Genomic DNA, 19,576 nt, shown 5'->3' with positions numbered 1-19,576 from the left:
CTAATCCATTCTTCATCAACCCCCCTGGCCATCTGCTATCTATTCCTGTTTTCTTTTCAGTCTTTCTCCTTCTCTTCCCTCCTGAATCACCAGTTGTACAAGCTTCTGTCTGCTAGGTCAAAGGGAGAGAATAAAGGTTCGACAGACCTTCTCACACCACCACCACCCCGACTGCCGCTTCAACAGTTCCAACGTCTGCGGGGATCCGGATCAAACACGGCCTTGTCCTGCCCAAAACAGCTTCTTTCCCGCCCGATCTGCGTCTTTTTCCACCACAAAGAAAGCCAGATAAAGGAGGCGTACACCCACGGCGCAAACAAGCCATCAATTGGCACGCCCGCCTCTCGTATTCCACCCCTTTTAGGAATCCCAGCTCCCGGCTCCCAGCTCCTAGCTCCCTCGTTTTGGTGGTGTTTGCCAGTCCCGCCGACCCGCCGCTTCTGCCTCCGCCCTCTTCACCCCACCCCGCCATTTTAGACCGTCGCCTTCTCCGTTGAAGACACAGCGTCAGCCCCAACCCAAAGACCACCGAGCTTGACCAAGGGAACCAAGACAGGAAAAGACAAGGCCAAACCCGCCCGCAGCTTGCTTCTCGAGCCCCTCCTTCTCCCGCCGCTACAGGTTCCCATCCGACCCAAAGCTCCCTTCTTCCTGCTCTCGCTCGTGTCTCCCAACGCTCTCCGCCAGGCCACACGCACACACACTCGGGACAAGATGGCGGATCTGCAAGGACGCAAGGTCTTCAAGGTCTTCAACCAGGACTTTATCGTCGACGACCGCTACACCGTGACCAAGGAGCTCGGCCAGGGCGCCTACGGTATCGTCTGGTACGTCGAAAGCGAAAGGGGAAACCCCGCGACACGCAGACGCAGAAGCAAACCGCATTTCAGCCCTGCGTGTTTCGCGATCCGCCCAACCTTTGACAAACCGCCTGACTGACGCTCTTCTCCCCCCCCCTAAATACAGTGCCGCCGTCAACAACAAGACGAACGAGGGCGTCGCCGTCAAAAAGGTCACCAATGTCTTCAGCAAGAAGATCCTCGCCAAGCGCGCCCTGCGCGAGATCAAGCTGCTGCAGCACTTTCGCGGCCACCGAAATGTAAGCGCCCGCCGCAACCACGCGCCGCCCTGCCCGGCTCCCTACGAACAAGACACACCACCACGAAGGCGATCAACGGCTCGCATCATAGCACAACAGAACAAATGCTGACCTTTTTTCTCTTTTTGCCCGCGTGGCTAGATCACCTGTCTGTACGACATGGACATCCCCAGACCAGAGAACTTCAACGAGACGTACCTCTACGAAGGTAGACATTACCCCCCTCCACAGCGACGCAAAGAACAAAGAGAAAAGAGACAGAAAAAGCTAACGCACAACCTCTGCCCGCACCGACAGAGCTCATGGAATGCGACCTGGCGGCCATCATCCGCTCCGGCCAGCCCCTGACCGACGCCCACTTCCAGTCCTTCATCTACCAGATCCTCTGCGGCCTCAAGTACATCCACTCGGCCAACGTCCTGCACCGCGACCTCAAGCCCGGCAACCTGCTCGTCAACGCCGACTGCGAGCTCAAGATCTGCGACTTTGGCCTCGCCCGCGGCTTCTCCATCGACCCGGAGGAGAACGCCGGCTACATGACCGAGTACGTCGCCACGAGGTGGTACCGCGCCCCCGAGATCATGCTGAGCTTCCAGAGCTACACCAAAGCTAGTACGTCGCCGCTACTGTTGTAACATCTCTCCCCTCCCCGTACTTTTCCACAATACTAACCCGTTCGGCCACCCCCCCCCAACAACAGTCGACGTCTGGTCCGTAGGCTGCATCCTCGCCGAGCTCCTCGGCGGCAGGCCCTTCTTCAAGGGCCGCGACTACGTCGACCAGCTCAACCAGATCCTGCACATCCTCGGCACGCCCAACGAGGAGACGCTGTCGCGCATCGGCTCGCCCCGCGCGCAGGAGTACGTCCGCAACCTGCCCTTCATGGCCAAGAAGCCCTTCCCGCAGCTCTTCCCCAACGCCAACCCGGACGCCCTCGACCTGCTCGACCGCATGCTCGCCTTTGACCCCTCGAGCCGCATCTCGGTCGAGCAGGCCCTCGAGCACCCCTACCTGCAGATCTGGCACGACGCCTCGGACGAGCCCGACTGCCCGACCACCTTCAACTTTGACTTTGAGGTCATCGACGACGTCGGCGAGATGCGCAACATGATCCTCGACGAGGTCTACCGCTTCCGGCAGCTCGTGCGCACGGCGCCCGGCAGCGGCGGCGGCGGTGCGGCGGGCGCGGCGGCGGCGGGCCAGCACGGGTCCGGCGGCGCGCAGGTGCCGCTGCCGACGGCGGCGGCCAACGGCGGCGCGGCGGGCCAGCAGTGGAAGGCCGAGGACCCCAGGCCGCAGGAGTATGTGGGCCAGCAGGGCGGGCTGGAGCAGGAGCTCGCGGGCGGGCTGGACGCGAGGAGGTAAAGGAAGAGGAGTGTTGGGATATCATATATATTAAAAGCGGGAGTGAGTGAGTGAGTGAGTGAGTGAGTGGAAGGGAGACAGGAGAGAGAGAGAGTGAGTGAGATAGGGGGTTGTGATGTTTCCGGTTCCCTGTTTATGAATGACCTGGGGGATTAGGGGGGGATGATATCTTCTCTCTCGCAAAGGAGGAGAGGGAAGACAGGCGAGAGAGAGAGATTTACAGACACCTTTTTTTCCATATCATGTTGGCTTTTTGTTTTTTCACAATCCCCCCTGATGACCAGAATACAGCACGCACGATAATGAGAATGCCTTTTTCTTTCTTTTCCATTCAAGATATGATATCTTCTTGGTGGCTAACTAATCTGTGCTGTTGAACCGTCTTAGAGACCTTGTTCTCGACTTAATTCCACCTTGCGGATTCGAGGGACGGAACCCCATGACGCCAGCCAGAGGTCGGCAGTGACGTGACTCGGCAGTGCTAAAGCACGACGGGTATCACGGCATTGTGTAAGCGCTGCCACTGTGGCGGGGGGACACACACTAGTCTCTCGTGTCTTGGAGTTCCTGTCTTGAGCAGTCTGTCTAGGTAGGTACTCTTCTTAAGCGCGAAGGATGGTGGCCTTCTTCTGCTCTCATCTCTGGGCACATGGTCCGGCAATGGTGAGTGGTGGACATGTCGATGGTGTCTGCCCGGCACTGCCTTTCCGACCCCCCCTCCCGGCGTCAAGGACCTACGTGTACGGAGTAGGTCGGTCCCTCGTGACGGCGGTGGAGATGTTTCAGGCACAGCCAGTCAGGTGGAGCAGAACTGTCGCCCTCGTCGAGGTCAAACTTCCCCGTCTTGCTCCAAACAAACGGAAAGGGCCAGGCATGACATTCAGCAAGAGGCACGGAGAAGGTGTACGCAACACTTGGTAGTCGGACAATGAAAATTATTGATATCACTACTCCCACTGGAACAATATGACATAACCTGCTCTAAGATGCAGACAGATGACCCCAAAGTTATGCAGCTCTCCCAAGTTTGATCCGTCGTGCCCATACATTATCATCACCATCACACTCCCAAAGGAATCAAACAGACCAAGACAACGTCAACAACAAGGTAAATCTTCTTTTCTCCTCTTAAGACGTCTCGCCTCGTACGGGTGGGGGATCCAGCAGGTAAAAAACGAAAAAAAAAAACAATATGTACAAATACACCCGAAACCCTGGGACAAGAGAGAGAAACATACGTGTATCTCTCCCTTTGTATAGACAATCAATCCCGGAAAGATGTCTTCCAACACACCAATAAAAATAAGAAAATGCTTCCCAAATGCAGGTCTGATCCACCACCTTGTACCAATAAACCTTCCTCCCTTTTCTCTTCTTCTCTCTCATTCGTGTCTTCCAGTCAATGATAAAGGGTCATCGACAAGCCAAATAAGTCTATGCAGATGCAAAGAACCCCATTAAAGTTATCCAAGCAGCTCCCCAATACCAGCGTACACGTGCAATCGTCAAACTCTCGCCATCTAAGCGTAGAACCAGTAGAAAGCAGTGTACGGCACGCTGCCGGCGCCAGGGGCGCCCGACACGCTGCACGCCTGCGGGTTGCCGCCGGCCGTGATGACGCGGTAGACCAGCGTGATGCCCTTGCTGTTGCCGTTGTTCTTGAGCTGCAGCCAGTCGACGGCGCCCGTAGACAGGATACCCTTGTCGGCTGTGGCGGGTGCCGCGACGCCGCCCGTCTTGGCCACCTTGCCGAGCAAGCCGGGTGCCGAAAGGTCAAAGGTCGGCACGCCCGCGGTGTCAAAGAAGTGGTGGCCGAGGAAGGGCATGGGGCCGACGCTGCCGAGCGTCAGGTCCGACGGTGCGGGAAACGGGTCCTTGGTGGCGCCGTACTGGGCCTCGGGCAGCACGTTGGGCGCGTCCGGGGTGCCGGGCCCCTTGGCGGCGCCGTTCTCGAGGTTCAGCGGGATGTCGGTCGTCCAGAGGGCCGTGGTGGTCAGGGCGTTGAAGCCTTCCTGGGTCAGGCCCTTGGGCTGGCCGGGGAAGAAGCTGGTGACGTCGTAGAGGACGGCCAGGGCGCCGAATAAGCTGGGCTTGGACGTGGTCTCGTTACCGCAGGTGTAGTTCTGAATGCCGTGGCCGAGAGCGACGTGCAATAGCTTGAGCGAAGGGTCCGGGTTGGGCAGGTCGGAGGCTATTTTTAGAACAGTTAGCGATGTGCTCCCAAAAAGGGAAAAAAGAGGTCCTCTATAGAGGGGAAAAGTGCGAATTTTGCACGTAAAAAAACACACGTACCACCAGTGCTTGGAAGAGTAGGAACGCCAGGGATGGGCGGCGAGGTAGGGTCGGTAGGGCCCCCCGTGGTGGAAGCCGGAGGAGGAGCGCCGGTGTTGGACGGTCTTGGCTTGCACGGGCCCGCAGAGGCGAGAGCCAGCAGGCCGGCGACGACAAAGGACTTGGAGAGCATCGTGACTGAGGGACGACGACGAAAGAAAAAGGGATCAAGACGAGAGAAGAGGAAAGGAATTCGAGAAGATGTCGGGAATAAAGAGCCTGGAGATATCTTGTAGTAGATTACGTGGTGGTTGGTGGTAATCTACTGTAAGCGCCGAGCTTGCTTCAGAGGCGGACACGGGAACGGGCCAGGCGAAATGAGTATTGGTGAAAGCTGCCAGAGCTTCGAGGGTGAGACCACACAAGAGCAGACAAAACTTATTTTCGTGTTTTGAGAGGGTTTCGAAGAAACGAAGCAACTGTCGAATGCCGCAGAGGCCAGAAGGCAAGCAAGGAAATACGAGAGGACAAAAAGGGAAAAGAAGAGAGACCTCGAGTCCTTGGCTGGTGTTGTTGAAGCTGGATGGGGGGACAGGAACAGACGAGACTGAAGCAAGAGGAATGATTGGGGGTTTATATCTCGGGGCTTTCAGGTTCCCAAAGAGAAGGACGACGGTAGACTGGATTCAGTTTAACCTGACAAGGAGAAGTGTTGGTCTCTTGCTTGGGACGAAGGATGCGAATCGTTGAACGTCTGGGTGGAGAACGGGGTCATGAAGGAGGAGGACGGGGGCTTCTTGTAAGTCCAAGAACTGCAACCTCGAGATCCTAAGCAAAGCTCGGACAGCTAGGCGAGACGAGGGGGGCTACAAGGCTAACGGCTAGACAAGAAGGAGGGAGAACGGGCAAGCTGACGGCGAGCAAGGAAAATACCTACTAACAGCTCTGGCCGCCATGTCTTGGATCATGTAGCTACCCTCCCCTGGCGCATGTATCCCGTACCATGGATGCACACATGGAGCTGCACCCTACTGCACTGCACTGACAAGGGTGTCCGGGAAGGACGAAAAGGAAGAGGCAAGAATCACAAAAGCAACGGGCGGCGGAACAAAAAAAAACAGAGGCCGGAAAAGCAACGGTGATGGAGCCAAAAAAGGGCCTGAGCTGCGGCGCTGATGGGAAAGCGAGGCTGGTGGGGGAGGGTGTGCCCGCGTAGCGCAACGCAACAGCGGGAGGCGTAGTCTAGCGCAGCTTGGATGTAACTGTGTATGAGCAGTGGTGCCCTCTTTTGCCCTAGTGGGAAAGTGGGAGACAGTGGGCAAAGGAATAATGAAGGAGGGGGCACAAAAGAGAGAGAGAGAGACCTGAGGGACACAGAGCAGAGCGGCGAGGAAGGCTGCGTCTAGAGATGCGACAGGGATGCTTCAAGATGGTGTGGACAGGGGTGGAATGGCTGGCTCTTGCAGGGTTCTTGGGGACTGTGTTACCGCAGCGCAGTAGCGTAGAAAGACCAAAAAAGAGGCTGGACGGGGATGTGGCCGTTTGCAAGCGATTTGTCGCAGGGGTCTGGTCCTAGTCCAGGCTGGTTGAGAGGCATGGGCATGTGTGCTGACGAGCCCGTTGCCCGTTTGAATTTTCACATCTCGCCAGCTCGCTCTCCTCGCCAACACACCACCCCGCTCCTCTCTGACTTACAGTAGCGCTTCCTGACAGAGGGCTAAGACCCCAGTGGCAGTCCAGTCTGTCAATGTCAGCTCGCTTTCCCCTCATTGCCATTTCCATTGCCGCCGTGCTGCGCCTATCCGGGGAGGATGATATCCGACAGGAAGGATCTGGCGCCGGCCGTCTTCTGGAAGACGTCTTTTCTTCTCCCACCGCCATCGAGGGATTCTGTTGTAAGCGCTACTAACATGGCGATGCGTATCCTGGGTTCGTAGTCATGCTCCCAGAAAATCCGCACCCAGACGGATACGAAGAGTGAGATGTACTCGGTACACACATCCACCACCAGAGACAGGGCTCTCGGTCCGGGGGCGGAACCAAGGGTAGGTGCTTAGCGCAGCGTGGGTAAAACGGCTTCCGTCTCCACAGAATCCCCCTTTGAGGCCCTCGCGCTCAGACCAAGTCGTTCTTGTCCGTGTTTGTGGTTTCTTCCCAGCACCGACACTCGGGTTCAGGGTCGGTATGTTGGATCCAGATGGTGGTATTCCAGGAGGCCGTCGTTTCGTATTGCTGCATAGACCTGGCACAGATCGATCTGGAGCAGGCAATATTGGCCTCCGGAGTATGTGCGGCGGGCCATTTGCCATTGTACCGTTCCATCACTAGAATCCCTAGGGGACGCGGGACGAAAGTGGAGGGCAATGGAGGTTCTGGCCTCCGCCACCACGGGGAGAGCGAGCACAGGCCGCATTGCGCACGCTTTGGTTGCAACGACGAGAGTAACTACGGAGTAGTAGTCATGGTCGTGAAAACGTGGCTCTCAGAAAGCTGGAGGGCCCCATTGGCACGCGGAATCCTTGTGTTGGCCCTGGCCGGAGGCAGTCCCCAGAAGACGCTCCCAAGCCTGATAACCCCCGCTCCCGCGCGTCTAAAGTCTTGGTCATTGCAGTATTATTTGGTGCTGCTTCTAGTTAGAGGCGGGCTTGAGGCCGTAATGCAGCACCTGGCCGCTGGGAGCGGCCGCTGGGAGCGGGTGGCTGATTAGGCGATCCTTGGTGCTGAAGCAGCGCACCACCAGAATCAGGCCATGTGTCGTGCGTCTCGATGGAGGGGATCCTTCGGACCACGAGGTTGACTGACTGCTTCTCACGTTGACGGATAGAGAGCATGCAGCTGAGTGTTCGGCTCCGACTTGATAGTAAACGTGAACTTGAATGCCAGTGAAGATGGAAGCAAAGATGAGAGGGGACCGGTCCCTTGCTAGTGTTTGAGGATAGCTTGTCTGGCAAATGTTTCGTTTCCTCGCTTCGGCCCCTGGGACGTCAGCACTGACCTTTCCCAATCCAGCAAAGCATCTCTTTCCGGTAGCAACAACGACCGTGCACTCTCTCTCTCTCTTTCCTTCTTGGTACTTGCACTCACTGTGACGACCTGCTCTGTACAATACGGACAATGCCAACCCGGTCGACCAGTGTTTGATCTTCGAAACATCATCTGAACTTATTTTTCTCCTGGCTAGCGTCAGTGCGAACACTGCCAACAGCAACCGGGACAGCCTAAGAGGGCGCAAATCCCCACTCTCATGCACATGGCACGGGGATCTCGTTGACGTTTTCGTCTCAGGTTGATCTGTGTTTCCGAACGCGATGTGATGATGATGATGTGACCGTACGAACCCTGTCGTCGATAACAGCACTCGAGCCCGGACACGAGGGAGGCGTCGGGCGTCGCGTCGGGCGTCGGCATCGATCGCCGGTGCAGCTGAATTACATCCGGTGGGCTGCAGATTCGTCACCAATCATCCGACGTGTTCCTCCTTTCTACTGCATATGCAGGGCGTCTTTCTGACGAAAGTCGTCCTCGTCCTTGAGTACGGCCACTTGCTTCAGCACCAGCCACCGGACGATAACTACCCACCCCAATTTCATCGAGACAGAGGCAGTCGCACAAGCTGCAACCACCTGTTGCCTGTCCACGATGCGCCATAACGCCATCACGACGATTGTTCAGGCTGCCGTCCCGAAGGGCCGGGTTAGCAGTACCTACCAAAGCCCCCAGTGATTTTCATGGCGAGTGCTGGGTAGGGCTAGCAAGGCCTGCAGATCTAACACTCGGCAAGCTTTGTTCGGATCCTCCCTCTCTTTAGTGGCAGGGTCTGCCTGTCGCTCTGGGTATGTACAAGTGTACAAAAACATCCTCGTCGAGCACTCCCTGCATTTCCACCAGACCAAAGCCCTTGCGAAATGAGACGGTTGCACTGCTTCTGGGGGTTGGGACCGGCCCTGTAAGGCTAGTCTGTACAGACTTTCCAGGGCATGATATCCGTACGTATCATCCCAGAATCCCCCGTGCAATCCCTGTAGGTGATTCTCCGCCCGCTATCAGACCCCACTGAGGCCGTCAAGTCCTCCGCGCAGAGCCGGAGACTGTTCCTGCTACCAACACCGCTTCGATTAGATGAATCTGGAGCCAAAGGCGAATACACCCACCTTCAATCCTCTGTTTCACATCGTCTAGGATAGGCCATGCCTTCAGCCAACATGACTTCCCTCTAGGCTAGTTCTTGGGCAAGAGGATCATGGCCCAAGACAGTGGACTGATGACGGACTCAACGATGTCCACCCCGTCCTGGAAGTCTCCATGAACCGGATCACACAGCCTCTCAGGATGCCTATGCGCTGTGGGCTCGCCACTGACGTATCCGGAGGGTGCCCTGAAAGCTTGGAGTGCCGTTGTCAGGTCTTTCCGCGTCCCATTGTTGGTGTCTGAAGTCATTAACGCGGCCGCCATTTTCAAGTTGTGCTTCTCTCTCGATACCAACTGCCAGCTGCGAGACTACGCTGCATCCGATATTGGTCAGATCTTCTCTCCTACCTCCATGTCCTTCGTCTTGCGGGCATCCAAGCTGAGCCACCCCTCGAACGCCATGGACAACAGGCTCTGGTCGCTCTGGGCAGCTGTCTCGTGTGGCCAGACACATGCTTCCCAGCATCTGCTCGCGTGGGTGTCTTGGTATTGACCCTGAAGCTGTTATGCGTATGCTGACAAGTCTGCTTAGAGTACTACGAAATTGCTCCCACATGCGCTGTGCTAGGAAAGGTTGACAGAGCTCTGCCACAACTGGCTCCGTGCTCTACAAGTCCAAGTTGCTTGGTGTTCGCATAGACTGCCGGCTCTGTTGGCGGCATCACCTTCCCCCTTTATGCTTCGGGCAGCACTACCCACGCTTTACTCGCCTAGAATATGCGTCTCTCTTGTTTCGTCCTCATGTTTCTCGTGATACCGGTACACGAGCTCATGCGCACTCACCTGCCACCTGTCGACCAGCTCCGCTTCATCTGACCTGCCTCATCATGGTAACATTGTGCATCCTTTTCCTTGGACACTTAGCCGACTCCTCTTGACGGCCATGTTCTCTGCCAGCTTTGGCACTTTGACTGGCACAGCTACTGAGAGTTTTTGTTGGCCATTCGCGACAAGAGCACACGCTGGACGGCATTAGTTCTGTTTTCCTGCCCCCCCATGCTCCCCATCCTTTGCCTGCTCCGTTTTTGCAGGAGCTTACTGTAGAATGGAGGCCGGTAGCCATCTCTACTCAATCCCAGGTTTGAAGCCGTAGTGTTAGCGTAGTTTCAGGCTCTTCTTCAGCCCTCGAGAGCATTGTGTGTCAGTTGAGATCCTACGTGTCAGCCCTGGAACCAGCCCAATTGGTCTCTGCGCGCAAGTTACGCAGGATGCAGACCCGGGATTCTGGAAGCAGGACCAAAAAGCCCCGGTAATTAAACAAGCCTTGCCATGTGCCGTGCCGTGCCAACATCCGCGAGAAGCGAGGTTTTAGAAGTCAGTCTGACAGGATCGCATGAAGCTCCTACGCAGGAATACGCGAAAGGATTCCTCATGCTGCAGCGTACCACTGGCACTCAAGTTCTCTGGTAGTCAACCAGGCAAAGACCACTGTCAATGTCGGCAGCATCCACAATTTTGCCATGACCGTTTTACTACATCGGGCTGGCTAGCTTTGAGATTACTATCCCTATATCGTCATCTTGATGTGATATTTCCGAGTAATTTCGGACCCTCGAAGTGCGGACAAGTCTGCCAGGGTTCCTGATATCGACTGGACTCCTGGTTATTGTTTGCTACCTCCCCAATCCTAAATTGGAGATATCTCTTGGAGACGGGCGGGACCTTTCAAGCGCGTACAGAAGTGCACAATGGCGGCAAGTCGGAATTCGGCTCTGGCATGCAGCAAATTGGTCAAAAGTTCATCACGCGTAGATGCACGGCGTCACGAGGGTCACTTGCCATTCAACGTACATTGTGTGGTTGCAGCAATGAACCCAATATCACTCAATACGTCTGCCATCCACAAACTTGCCTTATTTCCGCTCAAGTGTGTAAAGTCGGTGTGTCAATAATTGCTTTCCCGGATGCTCCCCCGCCATCACGGCGTGTTTCCTCCCTTCAGCAGCTTTGTCGAGCTCCCCTTTCGAGCACCGTGCAGCTCATCAAGATGGTCAGATTCCACTAGACTAATGCAAGCCATGTCCTGACAGTCATCTAGAACCGGGCCTTACTCTTCTCTCGCACCTCTTGTACCATTGAGACCACGACGTGCCCGCTGCAAGTCGGAACGGCAACACCCACATTTGTCAGTACACAGCCACCACATGTTGTTACATTCATTGAGGGCAATCTAATTATGCGTCTGCTCGGCTGCACGGCGTCTCCAGCCCTCGCCCTCCTGTTGGTTCGACAGCCACCCATCTCCATTTATGGGCCGCCAGAAGCGGCCGCATGTCCAATAGTCGCTGCTCGCGTCGGTCGTTGGGCGCTTATCAGGCAATTTCTGCGTCTGCATGTCCAGGGGCCAACCGCATTCGGCATCCGCACGCATTTCCATCCTCGCTTGCATCTCGCATCTCCTCCTTGCATTGGAAAACTAGACCGATCAACGCTGGGTAGTTTTGCTTCTTTGCTTCCATCCTCAACATGAACACTCGCCATCTCATACCCTCCCTCACTCCACTCCCTTCCCGGCCCTTCACCCTTCCGTCTCATCAAGCCTCCTCCCACCCTTCCGCAGAGGCTTCATATCCTCCCCAAGCTCGTACAGAATGGGCACGCCCGTAGGCAGATCCAACCCCACAACCTCCTCGTCGCTCAGCCCGTCCAACTCCTTAATCAACCCCCGCAACGAGTTCCCGTGCGCCGCGACGAGCACCGTCCTGCCCGCCCGCAGGTCCGGCACGATCCCCTCGGTCCAGTAGGGCAGCATGCGCCGCACGACGATCTCGAGCGACTCGGCGCCGGGCGTCTCGACCCCGGCGTACCGCGGGTCCGCGTCCTGCGCCGCGCGCTCGGCCTCGCCAAGCGGCGGCGGCACGGCGGCGTACGACCGCCGCCAGACTCGGACCTGCGCCTCGCCGACGCGCGCCGCCGTCGCCGCCTTGTCGAGCCCCTGCAGCGCGCCGTAGTGCCGCTCGTTGAGCCGCCAGGTGCGCCGCACGGGCACCCAGTGGCGGTCCGCGGCGTCGAGGGCCGCGTCGGCGGTCGCGATGGCGCGCCGCAGCAGGGACGTGTGCACCACGTCCGGGAGGCGGGCCGACCGCTTGATCAGCTCGCCTGCGTGCCGGGCCTGGGCGAGGCCCAGCGCCGAGACGGGCACGTCGACCCAACCTGTGAACAGGTTCTGTTCGTTCCAGGTAGACTGGCCGTGGCGAAGGAGGACGAGGGTGTAGGGCATTGGGAGGGATGTTGTTGGGGGAGGCGGGGGGCGTGTAAGGTAAGGTTGGGTAAGGTTAAGGTAAGTTGCTCGAATGTAGAGTTTTCGTAGCGATGATTCTTGCTGGTGAGATGCGTCAGGATGAATTCGTAGAATGTCCACCTTGGTGGTCCGTATTTACCTCTCTTAGATATCCTTTGGAAGACTGCGTCATCAGACCACCTTCCTGACTCAAGACCGACAAGTCCGGCTCCAGTGTCTGTTGTCTACCACAAGCACACCAAAACTAGAGATCTTGTCACGCTGTGTCGGACACATCCCTCGGAGACAAATTGGTCTCAGAAGCTTACACCCTGTTGGACTTTAATTATACGCTAAAGCTCTATGTCCTCGGCCCCGAAATCTCCGGCGTGTGTACACGGACGAACCGGCCGGAAGATGCACCTCTCCCAGTGCCTCTCTAACTTTTGGCCGTCGGCTCTTGTCCCTCTCTGTCAGCATTCTCCTAAATGTGGTGAAGTAGCCATAACCCATACAATTACCCATCTACACAAGGCCATCTTTTTTATTGTCCTGGCGTCTGCCAGCAACGCACCTCGTTTTTTCTATTAATGAGTCTTGCATGCATCCATCCCACCTCATCTGTCAAGGTATTCTGTCAACGGTAACCGAATGCAAGCGGCTTACGCCCTCCTTTACACGCGGCATCGCAGATGCCTTCCCGACAAGGGAGTGCACTTAATTTGCACGCGCCTGCATATGCAATCTCTCGGGTTGGTTTACACTTTGCAGCATCTCATTCGATGCCGGATGGGTGTGGACCAGCCGGCCAAGATAATGATTTTATTTGCAGATGTGCACTTGGGCAGACGGTTACCATAGATTGTGAGTAGCTGAATGATTTCACCCGAAGACCCTGCTTGCATGACTGTTGTAGCTTTCTCAATGTCTCGATGTACCTTTGACATACCGAATACACACTGCACCCTCTCTCAATTTTGACAAGACTTGTTCTCGCAGCTAACAAGGGTTGCGCGTCGCGTTGTAGTCCACAACCCTACGCGCACTACTTCTCGATTCGGACACGTTTGAGCATGTAAACACTCGTTCACAGGAACTCTTGCATTGCGAAAGGCCAACCAAACCGCTTACCCAACCAGTTCAATGCTATGCGAGTCTGTGGTCGTCATACCCTCGTCTCCTGAATACCAGTCTAGACTTGGAGACTCTCTCGGCGGATAGGCTTCAGCGTTGATTGCCACCTGAGTACCGTGGATTCTGTATCACTGCAAGACGAGTAACATACATACCTGGTCACGAATCACCCTCTCCTGCTTGGTAAAAATAACGTGGGCCATTTGGCAAAGAGTAATTATAGATACAACTGCCCGTGCTCCAAAAGCGTTTAACCATTAACTTTCAAGTAACTCTAACGTCCAACGTTTCTAGTGAATAGAGGACACGAGTTCATGCTGGGTCGTGTCTAAGATAGATAACCACCTGCCTGATAAAACCTCCTGGCACCCGCATGCAAAGGAATTGAGGGCTTTGCCATCGCCACAGGGTCCAGCGGATACGACAGAGGGCTTCTCTCTGGCGGAATGTGGGCGTACTGAGCCTCAAGCTCGTGGCGACGCTCGACCAGACACCAGGTCAGCAGGTACGCGATATCCTCAGGCATGTCCTCCCGCACAATGATCAAGAAGTCTGAGAAGTCAATGGTCGGAATCTCTTGGGGGATGGTCTCCCAGAACCCAGCCCGGATTGAAGCTCGCCGAAAGCCTTCCTGGGCAATGAGCCTGGCGACGGCACCGTCCTCGCTGGGAATGGGTTCCAAGCTGTGGTTCTCCATCAGGTTCCTCCACCAAGGAGTCATAATTGCTTCCTGAAGCACGGCGTCGGCGTTGCCCACTCGCATGTTCTCGATGGCCTGCTCGGGCCGGGTCGTCAGGACGTACGAGCCGCCCCACGACTTCAGCGTCTCCTCCGTGACGCCGTGGGCCTCCATGTATCGCATAGCGACGTAACCGATAAAGTTGGTGCCGTCGTCCACAGATGTCGCGATCCTCAACGCGGGCTTCTTCCGCCTCAGCTCCGCCCACGACCGGATGCCCCATTTCGGATCGATGGCGAGCAGCATTCGGTCGCGCTGCGGCAAGACCGCCAGCGTGCGCAATGAGGGCATCGGCCCGGTGCGGGCAAACAGACCCGTCCCAGTCAGCGCCGTCTGCATGAGCTTGGCGGGCGTGGCGATGCAGAGGTCGGCCTCGCCGTCGTGGACGAGCTGCATGCCTTCAACGCCGCCGTCGCGCATGCTCCAGGTGGCCACTCGGGTGCGCGGGCCCGCACGGTCGCTGAACTGCTGGCTTAGGAAGGCACAGATTCTGTGGAAGTTTGCCATGCCCCAGTCTCCGATGAAGTGGAGGGTCACGGATCTGCCGATGGACGGCCCTGAAGATGACGTCTTCTCAGCCATCCTGATGATCACCGGCTGGGAGGATGCTGAGGGTGCAACTGTTCAAAGAGGTTCAAAACACTAAGATCAAAAATTGAGTATGCTGGTCCTCACGAGATGTAATGATTTGGTATGGACTGTCTTGCTCGTCTTTGTCTCGAAGGAAAACGAGGTTGGCATCCTCCCCACACTCAAGTAAGAGCAAACACCACCACATCCCGCAAGTCCCACTCGTCCCGCAATGCTTCATGTACTACTTCCTTCTTCCCCCAATAGTGGTGGCATCCACTGGCTTGCCACAGGACGGAAGGTATGCACCTAGATAGCGTGGGATTAATGCACGGCAGGTCCTTGGCAGAGGATGAGTGACCGCTGTTTTGTTTCCACCACGCTTGAGGAAATACCGTCTCGCCCCCTTTTGAAGTAACCCTAGATCTACCGGAAGTATCGCCTTCTGGACTGCGGAGTTAGTGTGCTTGCTCGATCTCATCAGAAAAGCTGGAGAAGGGAGTACTCTATCCTCCTTCCATTTTGAGGAGCTTTCGGCTTGAGGGTCGGACCAGATGCGACCAGTCAGTGCCCGCCAACGGCAACAGTGGGCAGGCTCGAGCTTCAAAGCAGCCCCCTTGCTCGACGGGACCTCGACGGGATCCCTCCGGATCGAGTACAGGAAACGGGGTGAGAGTCTGGCATGATCTGACGGTAAGTAACGAGCCAAACGACCTTATGTAGTCAAAACGGAACCAGCCGAACGGTGGCGGCGGGACAGTTCGTACCACTTCATAGCGGGGTTTACTCAAGCTGTTGCACAGCAACAAGTTATGATGACATTCTCATCTCTGGCTGGCAAACAAGACATCATCGCCACTGCCATCATCACACTCTCTTTCCTACACCCATGACCATGACTGCCGATATTAACGACACGGATTTACAAGAGGTGTATCGCACCTTCATCTCAGGATGCCATATTCTGCACCATCACGGTGTGCTCGACGCCTACGGCCATTTATCAGTGCGTCACCCGCACAAGTCCGACATCTTCATCATGAGCCGTTCCATCGCTCCTGCGACGGTGTCCTCCCCAGAAGATTTGATCGAATATTACATCTCCACGGCCGAGCCTGTCGACCCTAGTTCTGCCAAGGGGTACGCCGAACGTTGCATACACAGCGAATGCTACAAGCTTTATCCAAACATTCGGAGCATTGTCCATAGCCACTCTGAGGCTGTGGTGCCGTACACCGTCAGCGGTGTTCCGATGCGTCCCTGCTACCACATGGCAGGCTTCCTAGGCGCAGCAGTGCCCGTCTTCGATGTGAAGAATGTCTACCAGGAAGACGACAAGCGAGACATGCTTATTTCTAACACACGCCTGGGGAATGCGCTTGCCTTGAGCTTCTCTGGGCGAGGAGATGGGGAGACACTTGATCACTCGGTTGTTCTGATGAGGGGCCATGGATTCACGGTCGTGGGCGAGAGTATTCAAGACGCGGTGCTCCGTGCCATATTCACACAATCCAATGCGCGGATCCAGACAACAGCGCTTACCACAGCGGCTGCCACTTACGGGACAGGCAACTTTCACATCAAGTACTTGGAAGACGAAGAACTCGAGGATACGGAGGACGTGACCCGCTGGTCGGTGTCTCGGCCCTGGGGTCTCTGGGTGAAGGAGGTCGAGGCAGCTGGGTTGTATGTGAACAAAGCATGAGCAATAGAGCCTAGGGGGAGGTGTAATTATGTCTCGGTTCATTCCATTCGCCGACCCATGTTTTCGATGTTTGCTTTCCCTTTGTCCCTTGCTGCCACATGACGACTTCCGTCCAAGGTACCCACCACGCGTGTGCAAACATTCCTAGCTTCTACCGCAAGAAAAATCGACATTGAGATTCATCACAACTTGCAAGATGCCTCCTTGGTGCAGGCTCGGTGGTGGGTCCTGGTAAATCCCCCTTCAGACAATTCAAGGATCAACTTCATTCGGACCTACATGCCATCTTGGACGGGTAGCTTTCCTCCACACACCCCCGCACTATCATCCCTCGACAAGTCTCACCAATTAGAATTTAGGGAATGAGAGCAATTGGGGAATGGGGACCGGATCGTTGGTGCTCTTGTGTCCCCTCTTTGTTATGATCCTCTAATACCCCTCCCCATGCTTTGCAGGGTGGGTGGCGCGGTGTTCAGTAATTATGTCTTTCTATTTCTCTTGTTTTCCTTCTCACGGCTAGAGTATCACCAGCCAACCCAGCTAGCAGGTTGCCTTGGGGACACGAGTTTCGTTACTGCATGGCATTGGGCTTCAGGCTCATGCTGGTGGCGCTCTATCCTCTGATTTCCCTTTCTTTGCTACATCTGGTGGTCAGCATGACCGAACAAGTCTCCTACCAGCGGACCTATGAAGGACGCCCAATGCAAATCAATACCCGGCGTCATCGACCGCAAGAAAGGAAGTGCAGTTACTGTGGTCAAAAGTTCTCAAAAACCGAGCACCTGGCACGGCACGTGAGATCACATACGAAAGAAAAGCCCTTTGGATGTCAAGCCTGTAACAAGTCATACGGCCGACAGTACAGACTCTTGCCTCATTGCTCCACGGTGCATTGACAAGGCTAAATTGTTTTCATAGTGATTCGCTTTTGCGGCATATCCGCACACATTCTCTGCCAGAGGGTGCATCCGTTGCATCCTATATCGAAGTTAGCCAAGTTCCCTCGCCGTCGATTTCAGAGTCAGCAATTATCGTGGGGTCCGAAAAATCGCCGAGCAGCAACTCTGGTCACCCGGGTGGTCACTCCCCTCCTCGTTCTTGGGGTATAGACAATTCACGGGCATCGCCCTCACAAGTATTCGATGGCGAGCCGCTGACTGCATTGAATGGTGAGAGGGCGGCGGACACAGCACTCGGCTATTCCAACACAGGACCAGAGTCCACCTCCTGTATACCGCAGACCATCTCGCCGCAGCCCGCCGGAGGGGACCCATACATCAGCGGCGAAGTGAACTTCTTTGATACTCCTGCAGAAGCTGGTCTATGGGATATAAATCTGAGTTCACACCAGTCATTTTGGTTGCTCGGTGATGCCTTTGATATCAACGCGCTCAAAGATTCTATCTCTGCGAGTATCCCAGACTGGCAACAGGTTCACCACGCTATCCATGAAAGTCAGAGTCCCGACCCTACATTTCAACTTTCAGAGGAGACTAGACTGCTATCTCCCAGCGGGTATCACTCCACAATTCAAGAGATCTGGTATACCAGAATCAGTCACGATGTCGCAAGTCAAGACGGTCCTACAAGGTTCGATCAGGAACAGGTGGACGAAGCTTACAGGGCCAACCTCTCGAGCCGGCTTCGTCCGCATTTGAGCGATGATTTACTCCCATCTGCGGACTTTCTGGTGAGTGGTGACTAAGCCCTTCGTCCAGCATTTGCTTGCATCGCTATCAAGACCGACACTAAGCTTTACTAGAATCTGTGTATAAAGCTCTACTTTGCACGATTTAACCAATTCTTACCCCTTATCCATGCCCCGTCATTTCGACCATCATCTGAAAACGCTCTATTACTGCTCTCAATATGCTCCATCGGCGCACTATTCGTCGGTTCGGCGCCTGCTGTCGCACAGGGCAAGAAGATTTATAAGAGGCTTAACAAGGCGATCTTGACATCGGTGAGTAGTTCGAGCATGGATCCTCACTTCAATAAGGACCACGCTTATCATAGTGGTAGTGGGAGACTTCAATACGATGCGGCGGCCAGGAAGCGCTGTCGATGGTGCAGGCGGCCACCCTGGGACAGACATTCGGCATGCTGAGCGGGAACGCCAGCGATCTTCTTATGACCGAATGCTTCCATGGCACCGTTATAGCATGGGCCCGCCGCGATGGCATGTTCAACTGCGTCGACCCTCTCCAGCTCCAAGGGCTCAGTAACTCTGCGTGTGCCGAAGATGCTTGGAAACTCTGGATCAAAGCCGAGGAAACAGCTCGTATTGCAATAGTGTTGCACATTCATGACTGCGAGCTGGCTAGCATCTTCCACCATGAGCCACTTCTGCGACATAGTGGCAATGCTCTTCCACTTTGCTGTTCCGAGGAGGTATTCACTGCGACGACTGCCTCACAGTGGCAAGAGCTGGTGAAGGATAGAATGGAAAGCAGCCACAGAACCAGCATAGGGGGTGCAATGCACTCCTCGCAGACATGCTCACACATGCATGCCTACGGGTTGTTAGCCTCCATTATTGCCTCCACATTTGAGGTCAGGAACTCTCCCATCGACCTAGCGACGGCGCAGAAGACCAGAGCTGCATTGATGGATTGGTTTAATGCCTACTCTAAAGCTGGGGCAGAGTCGACAGAAGATCCTCACTGCCTTATGGCATTGTGGCACGAGGCATTCCTGTACCTCTACGCTGACTTTGACCTCCTGGAACGCCTTATTGGGAGGGACGGCCCTGGCATTGCAGAGGATAGCCTCGAAGCCGGCCGGAAATGGGCTGCAACTTCGGAAGCCCGGCGCTGCGTACTTCACGCCTTGCTGATCCAACGCCACATGGAGGTCCCACAGACGAGTATGCAACCAGCTATACACGTAGCCAAGGCCTTGTTCTATTCCGGTATGGTAATCTACTGCTATGTCAAATACCAGCCGAGACGAGAAGCTACCACGTCACTCCTTGACGAGGGAAGCTGCCAGGAGTTCCAGATCTCCGAACCCAGATCTAGCTCTTCCCGTCGGGCTTGGAGGGCCCGCTCATTGCTGTTCTGTTCAGTTGACGCCAGCGCCCTGTGCAACGCGGTTGATCTTCTGCGCCGCGTGGGTCCCTGGGAGATATCTCGGAAGTTTGCCAGCATACTAGAGAATCTTGTGAATGACCTTGCTAATCCCTTCTCGAATGGGGATTCCTAGTCTATCAACTATACTAGATCAACTCTTGTGGGTTTTTGGAAAGAGGAAACATGAACCGGTTCCAGCAGGTCCCGACACACA

The 19,576-nt window shown here is 55.6% G+C and overlaps 5 protein-coding genes across 5 annotated transcripts; 2 read left to right on the top strand and 3 right to left on the bottom strand.

Annotated features, from left to right (window-relative positions):
- Nucleotides 1-714: 714 nt before the first annotated feature.
- E0L32_002222 (uncharacterized protein) lies at nucleotides 715-2,464 on the top strand (the record flags this gene model as incomplete). The annotated part of the gene is made up of 5 exons (XM_031136388.1): nucleotides 715-827; nucleotides 967-1,099; nucleotides 1,241-1,307; nucleotides 1,397-1,711; nucleotides 1,818-2,464. 5 exons carry the CDS (start codon nucleotides 715-717, stop codon nucleotides 2,462-2,464), a joined length of 1,275 nt encoding a protein of 424 aa, XP_030988437.1.
- A 1,520-nt stretch (nucleotides 2,465-3,984) lies between these two features.
- E0L32_002221 (uncharacterized protein) lies at nucleotides 3,985-4,928 on the bottom strand (the record flags this gene model as incomplete). Its single annotated transcript, XM_031136387.1, has 2 exons — nucleotides 3,985-4,655; nucleotides 4,757-4,928. The coding sequence occupies 2 exons, from the start codon at nucleotides 4,926-4,928 to the stop codon at nucleotides 3,985-3,987; spliced, it is 843 nt and encodes a 280-aa protein (XP_030988436.1).
- Nucleotides 4,929-11,441: 6,513 nt separating this feature from the next.
- E0L32_002220 (uncharacterized protein) lies at nucleotides 11,442-12,143 on the bottom strand (the record flags this gene model as incomplete). The annotated part of the gene is made up of 1 exon (XM_031136385.1): nucleotides 11,442-12,143. One exon carries the CDS (start codon nucleotides 12,141-12,143, stop codon nucleotides 11,442-11,444), a length of 702 nt encoding a protein of 233 aa, XP_030988435.1.
- Nucleotides 12,144-13,605: 1,462 nt separating this feature from the next.
- Nucleotides 13,606-14,598, bottom strand: E0L32_002219 (uncharacterized protein; the record flags this gene model as incomplete). Its single annotated transcript, XM_031136384.1, has 1 exon — nucleotides 13,606-14,598. One exon carries the CDS (start codon nucleotides 14,596-14,598, stop codon nucleotides 13,606-13,608), a length of 993 nt encoding a protein of 330 aa, XP_030988434.1.
- An 883-nt stretch (nucleotides 14,599-15,481) lies between these two features.
- Nucleotides 15,482-19,495, top strand: E0L32_002218 (uncharacterized protein; the record flags this gene model as incomplete). Its single annotated transcript, XM_031136383.1, has 4 exons — nucleotides 15,482-16,272; nucleotides 17,210-17,981; nucleotides 18,054-18,254; nucleotides 18,314-19,495. 4 exons carry the CDS (start codon nucleotides 15,482-15,484, stop codon nucleotides 19,493-19,495), a joined length of 2,946 nt encoding a protein of 981 aa, XP_030988433.1.
- Between the last annotated feature and the right edge of the window lie 81 nt (nucleotides 19,496-19,576).

The sequence above is a fragment of the Thyridium curvatum genome, assembly GCF_004353045.1.
Source record: "Thyridium curvatum strain D216 chromosome Unknown NODE_9_length_649264_cov_80.371750, whole genome shotgun sequence".
NCBI classification, from domain to species: domain Eukaryota; kingdom Fungi; phylum Ascomycota; class Sordariomycetes; order Thyridiales; family Thyridiaceae; genus Thyridium; species Thyridium curvatum.
The sequence above is the reverse complement of the archived record's forward strand: the minus strand, read 5'-3'. Positions and strand labels throughout refer to the sequence as shown.